Source organism: Calidris pugnax, unplaced genomic scaffold (assembly GCF_001431845.1).
Source record: "Calidris pugnax isolate Ruff unplaced genomic scaffold, ASM143184v1 scaffold118, whole genome shotgun sequence".
Lineage (NCBI taxonomy): Eukaryota > Metazoa > Chordata > Aves > Charadriiformes > Scolopacidae > Calidris > Calidris pugnax.
The window spans coordinates 5,043,849-5,050,462 of NW_015090855.1; the positions used below are offsets into that span (position 1 = coordinate 5,043,849).

Genomic DNA, 6,614 nt, shown 5'->3' on the forward strand with positions numbered 1-6,614 from the left:
GGGGGGCGGCACGGCGCCGGCGGGACCCGGCACTGCGGGCGACCGAGCGTTTCCTCACCAGGTGCAGGCGCTAATTAAAGCTTTAGGTCTAGACGAGGTGTCTTTATTGGCCGTTACACAAAGTAGTCAGAACGCGGGGAGGCTGCGCTGGACGTATTTCTGCGAAGGAGCCCCTGGCACAGGAGAAGATGCAGTGAGAATCTTGTACGGAGCCCCCCATAAGTTGTCTCTGCGAGTTATTTCTTCTCTTTAACGTTAGTATCAAGCCATGCACGTTTTGGACCTTTCTCTAGTTGGAACTTGATCTTCACGATGCACAAGTTCATCACACAGGACGCACAGAACTGCTGGAGCTGAGCCCAAGGGGTGAAGCTCCCACTCGGAGCACGGAGCTCCGGCTACTTCAGCAGTTCATGGCTGTGTTGTGCTGTCTCCTGCAGAGCAGCACCTGGCCTGAGGTCTCTGGCACGGCTTGACATGCCTTTCCATGCCATGCTATGCCTTGCCATGCCATGCCATGCCATGCTTTTCCATGCCATGCCCCATGGCATTTCTTGAAAAATGCTTTCTCCACATCTGTAGCAGTGCTACCCCTCGCTGCTGGATCAGTAAAACTGTTGCCTGTGCTAGAAAGTTTCTATCCAAGGGAGAACAGACTGTAGCCGGAGCTGTACCAGCGCTAGGGGTGCGCACTGAGGATTGTTGCCAGGTTTTGCTTCTTGAGGCTTCTTGCAGTGACCTTCGTACTTACCGGTTACCATGTGGTGATACATTAAAAAAAAAAAAAAGACTTTGTGCAAACCTGCGCTGGGTTTCGCTTGCGGGGAGGGCAAAGGTTATTTCTGCACTTTTGCATACACGTGTTTAGGGAGCGCAGAGCAGAGCCCAACTTAAATCACAGGGGACAGGACAGAAACATAAAGAGCTGAGTAAATCTGAGCTACACTGGCACTGAAGAGTTAATTTGAGGAAAATGAGGGGTTTTTTTCTGTGTCTGCTCCGCTCTATGGTTGAATAGAAGGGGTTTTTCATTTGTTTGGTCTTTTATGTAGTGGAAGACAGTTAACTTCAGGGTTTTTTCTTTGATTCTTCAGCTCTGTCAACTTCCCTGGATATTGGGCTGAGTAACTGGAGCTTCCTATACGTCACTGTCTCCCTGTGAGTACAAACACCCTCCGGTGGGGTTTAGAAAGTGTTTTGTCGGGGCTGGTTTTGTGGCTGGGTGTGGGGCTGGCACACAGGGCCCACAATAGATTGCTGGTAGCGATGTAGAAGTGGGTGATCTGGTTCCTGGTACTGCTTTGCTGGAAAGGACTACGTTGGAGGAGACTGACAGTGTATTTTGGTCCTTACAGCTACACGATGACCAAATCCTCTGCCATTCTCTTCATCCTGCTTTTTTCACTGCTCTTCAAGCTGGAGGAATTGGTAAGGGTCCCACGCAACGCTTTAGGGAGGGAGAAGTTCAGTGCCAGGGAAACAGGCAGTACATGTCCAAGAAACATATAAGCAGAGGAAGAATGCAGTTACGTGGATGAATCTGAAAGAGAGAAGGTGTCTGTGTTCAGCTCCAGGAATCTGTAGTGACTTTGTGTTTGCTCTCATCCAGAGGGTGGCTTTGCTGCTGGTGGTTTTGCTCATCGCTGGGGGCCTCTTCATGTTCACCTACAAGTCCACACAGTTCAACGCCCAGGGTTTCGTGCTGGTGCTCTGCGCCTCTTTCCTTGGGGGTATTCGCTGGACCCTCACGCAGATCCTTATGCAGAAGGCTGACCTGGGTACGTAGGGTGTTAGGAAGTGGGTTGTGGTGCTGGCAACGGGGAGGGCAATAAGGAGGTGGTAGCTCTTGCTGCAGAAACAAAACGTCTTGTCTAAGGGAGTGTTTGAAACCCGGGGCAGGGGCTGTCGGTTGATGGGTGATGAAGGTGTCTTGGCCTCTGCAGCAGCACAGGCATGGGATTAAAAATAAGGTCTATGTCTAGGAATGGTACTAATAAAGGCTTTAGGAGCTATGTTATTCCCTGGCTTGTTGCTACCTGGTCTGTTATTGATTCTCTTCTTTCAGGGCTCCAGAACCCCATTGATATCATGTTTCATCTGCAGCCGCTCATGTTCCTGGGGCTCTTGCCACTCTTTGCCGTGTTTGAGGGTGCGTGAGTTACTTAGAGAAAGAAGGAATAGCTTTGTAGAGTGGTTGGGGAGATTGCTTAGCCGTTTGTTGTTTGAGATGGTCCATTTAGATAAGTGAACAGCTGTGAACTTTGTAGAGATCTGGAATTGTAAGGACCCAGATACACCTTATATTGGTAGAACATTAAAGACTGCCTGCCACACTTGTGGCCCTTGTGCAAGCAAGGGCCATGAAGAACTGGCTTCACATCCTCCTGGTGTTGGAATGTGAGCAGCCCACCCCCATCTTGTTGTGAGGAGTCCTGGGAGTTGGGAAAGGTACTCTGCTACTCACTGTCTTATTCCTAGGCCTGCCTTTGTCCGTATCAGAGAAGCTCTTCCGTTTCCATGAAGCAGGAACGCTGTTCTGTCTAGTAGGGAAGCTGTTCTTGGGTGGAATTCTTGCCTTTGGTCTAGGCTTTTCTGAGTTCCTCTTGGTTTCCAGAACATCTAGCCTCACCCTTTCCATTGCTGGCATTTTTAAGGTAAGGCATGGTTCCTGTGCTAATACTAGAAGGAAAGTAGTGAGTCCATCCCTAATGGTCCTCATGTGGTGGGAACTTCCTTGGAGCCTTAGAAATCATCTCTTATTATTTTTGTTCTCCTTGCATGGGAGCTTGATGCTTTGCCTTTCAGTCTCTGCACTGAAGTGCTTTGGTCCCTGACAGCAAGGGGCAGAGACTAGTGGCTATTCTTTAAAAAAATACCATTAAGGTCTGTAGTTTGGTGGGATCTGGAGCTAAAACACATGGGCCTCATGAGCAATGGATGGTGTGGGAAGGAGGAGGGGTAAGAAGGACACGCTCTTGCATCTGACCTGGATGTGAACAAACCACGGGTTTGAGCTACCTCTTTAACCTAGTTTGGCACATTGTCCCCTCCTTTGAGGAATCCCACACACCTACTTTTGAGCTGAATGGTGACAAGTGAAACTTGTCTTGTCCGCAAGTCACAGGATTCCCATGCAGCCAAATTATGCAGTCAGAGGACTTAAATTCCCACATCCCAGTTAAACAGGTCCTTCTGTTTCTGAGAACTAGAACTCTGCAGGTGGAAGAATGTGCTGATGGAAATTAGCAGCCTGGTGTCTTGACCTAGGCTTGAGCAGTGAAACGTCTCATGTGTATCTCCTCAGGTCCTGCCCTGCCACTTGTCATGTTTTTTGTTTCCACAGGAAATCTGCATTTTATTCCTCGCCACACGATTGCTGGGAGACCGCCTCAGTCTCTTGAACTGGCTGGGCTTTGCTGTCTGTCTGTCAGGAATCTCCCTTCATGTCATTCTCAAAGCCATGAATTCCAAAGGTGATTCTATTTTAAATCCCTTTTTGTTCCTCTGTAGGCATTCTCCTAGCGTCACTAGGAGCTGTGTCTAGTTCCAGCTCCTTGCCAGCGCCAGGTTTGATGGGTTCTCTGGTGAGTTTGTCACTAAAAGGGCTGTCTGCACGCAGGTGAGAACGCACTGAAGCTGCACAAAGAGCCCAGCTCCGACCCTGACCTGGAGCTGCTGCTGCGCCACACGGAACGTGGTGAGGAGGAGGAAGTTGAAACCCCACAACAACACTGACTGAACGCCAAGCACAAAGGCCCCATCTCTGTTCTTACCAAACCTGCCTGACAGCCAGCTGGGAGGAAGGTCCAAGCGTCTCTGTGACCACCCAAAGGAGAGCCAGGGCCTGGTGGGAGAGTCCTGCTGTTCCCCTACAGCGTGGATCTGTAGATGCTGCACAAGGAACAGGCAATATCCCATTCACAGAGAGCAAATTTGGAACATGAGCCCTGGTCCAGTGGAAGTAGAACTGCGTGGTGAGACTGGGAAAAGCTATAGAAAGCTTATTAGGGAATCCTGAAGGCCGTGCATTTAGCGTGTGGACCATGAGCTGTAGAACGAGCATGGACATGTCTGGACTGCAGGCTAAGCATTTCAGGGATGATTTTAGTGTTGTTGAGGCTTTGACTTCAAAAGAGAAGGTAAATATACCTTCGCATACTTCCTTTATGGTTCTGCCAGATAGGGACTCCCATCTTGGTGGAAGCAGATGATATAAATCCATAGACGTCCCAGCGAGAAGGAGCCTTTGTGCCTGGTGACCTCCCATGTTCTGTGTGCACAGTAAGGAGCGAACTAAATGCTGGTATTTGGGACCAATTGAACGTAACCAAATGATGTTGGCTGGAGGAAGCACGGGGATGCAGGAGTGCTTCTGGCCCTGCAGGCCAAGGGAAGAGAGCAGTATCATAGGAGAGCAAGCTTGAGCAATAAGCTTATCAGAAAGTATGTGGGGATTTGAGGGGGGGGGTTTGTTTTTTAAATAAACTGGTTTTCTGATTCTCTTTTGTCTGCATATTATACACCTATGCTTCATCAAGGAGAGGTCATTTGTCTTATGAATTCCTTCCTTTTAGTCCCAACACTGATCTTGCTACTGCATGCCCAATTTTGAAGCCTGGCACACAAAATACTTGCCCATGAGCAGAATCCTAGATCTCCAAGACTAGGGGGATATTCCTGTAACCTGTCATATTTGTGCTAACTGAGAGAGCATACTGACTCGTCTGCCTTCATGTGGGAATATGACACCATATCCTAAGTGTTGTGGCTTTTTGTAGGAATCTGACCTCTTTGCCCCATTGGTTTGTCTTGGGTAGTGCTGCACCTTGTCCAGGAAAGGGGAATGATGAGATTTAAGATGTGTCTTTTTCCTTTCTGCTGTGCCACAAGTGGTGTTGGGCAGGTAGCATGGCAGCATTTTTGCCTCTTTGAAAGTCTTGTTCGATGATAGTTTTTGGGGTGGAAATAACTTGATAGAGCTTCCCAGAGGAATAAGAGTGTGATCTCTCTCTGAAAAGGAACTCGGTATTAAAGTGAATTTCTCATGTTTTGTTTGAGAACCTGAACCATTTTGACTAGACTGTCCCTCTGTGGATCTTGTGTCATAGCTTTCATATATAAAGTCTTTCTTGATGACTTCAGTCAGGAGCATGTCCTACAAAAAAACTGGTTCTGAAGAAGAAAACTTTTGTTAATGATGAACATCTTTAATGATGTTCTAATAGAGACTGGTAACTGGCTTCGGAGCAGACAGCAGGTGGTGCAGCTACCTCATGCAAAGCTACTGAACCAGCAGTTCCAGGCCAGACTGGCCCAACAAGGGATCTTGTGCATCAGGTAGGAATCCTGGAGCTGAGAATGGCTTGGTCTGTCCCTAACTGGGTTTTTCAATAGCTGGGACTTGGGATGCTTCCAACAGGATTTACCCTACGGTAGGTGTAAGCCCCAAGCACTAAAATCTTGTGCTTGATGTGGGGCAGTGATGCTTTCTGCACGGGATCTGGGTTTAGCAATACCTCAGCTGCTTTTTGCATTTCACTTTTCACCCTCCTGGAACTGAACCTTGGGCATCCTTCTACAGTGGAACTCTCAGGCTGGGATTTTAAGTCCCTGTACATCCAAGGTAAAGGTGGCTTTGTTCACAGTCCCCGAAAATTGTGTTCTTTCAGAGATAAGAGAACCCTCATTTGAGGCATGGAAAAATTTGTGTGATAACTCATCAGAGAGAGAAGACACAAGCCCCTGGGTGGGCATAATTAGAAAATGGAATCTCCTCTTGAGCCCTGGTGGCTTTGGGAGTCTTCTAGTGCTAGGAGTCTTCAAGTCACCTTGCATGTGATTTAGCCACTGGATCTCAGTTCCTTTAGCTTCTACTTGAACAGCTAGGTCAAGAATTGTGTGACAGGCAGAGGTCCATCTGTGTACTAGCCTTGAGCTCATGGGCTGCCCCAAACGTGCTACAAAAAGGTGAGAATAGACACTGTTTACCCCTCAGCACCTCATTCCACAAGTGACCAAAGCAGGAATGCTAACAAAGCCGTGTGCCCACCAGGAATGCTAAACATGTGCCCAGCTCTGCATTAAAGATGTGGTCCTGCCCTTTGGTTGAAGAGAGGATCTTCTTGGAGTCCTATGGGGAACCAGGCAGCTTGACCAACTTTGAGGGTCTACTGAGGCCTCTCTTCTGCAGCTGGGGGTTCTTTTAGCATCTGTGTATCAGCGTGTTTGTCTGATGTGCAACAGTCCTGCATCTAAATTGCTTTCTCTAGCCTGGAACATGCCTGCTGAGCTCTCTGTGCACCTACCTTCATGTGCTCCCAGCCACGTGTGCAGGCGTAGCTGTAGATCTGTGATTTAAGAATGGAAATGCGCATCCTCCACTGGAGTTTCAGAGCTCCAGCGAAGAAGTTCACATTTCAAATCAGTGTAGCGTTGGGTATAAATGTCATTGCTGCAGGTGCCTGACTGGGGTTACCAAACAATCAGCAGCGAGCAGCTCTGCTTTGGTCTCTTCATCTTCCTGCCATTAACTGACCAAACAGTGGGGGCTTTTGCACTCTAAACTGTTGTTGAGTGCTTGGTGTTGCCTGGGAAACGTAGAAGGAAAATGAAAG

At 48.3% G+C, this 6,614-nt stretch overlaps 1 protein-coding gene across 3 annotated transcripts; it reads left to right on the forward strand.

Annotated features, from left to right (window-relative positions):
• Window positions 1-23: 23 nt before the first annotated feature.
• On the forward strand, window positions 24-4,500 carry SLC35C2 (solute carrier family 35 (GDP-fucose transporter), member C2). Of its 3 annotated transcripts, none has more exons than XM_014943859.1 (8): window positions 24-254; window positions 1,095-1,158; window positions 1,356-1,428; window positions 1,610-1,778; window positions 2,066-2,149; window positions 2,479-2,654; window positions 3,344-3,473; window positions 3,620-4,500. In XM_014943859.1, exons 3-8 carry the CDS (start codon window positions 1,363-1,365, stop codon window positions 3,733-3,735), a joined length of 741 nt encoding a protein of 246 aa, XP_014799345.1. In that variant the 5' UTR covers window positions 24-254; window positions 1,095-1,158; window positions 1,356-1,362; the 3' UTR covers window positions 3,736-4,500. The 3 variants fall into 3 exon arrangements, with proteins under 3 accessions (XP_014799345.1, XP_014799346.1, XP_014799344.1); XM_014943860.1 differs by having other exon boundaries at window positions 24-204; XM_014943858.1 differs by having other exon boundaries at window positions 24-1,158.
• The last annotated feature ends 2,114 nt before the right edge of the window (window positions 4,501-6,614 follow it).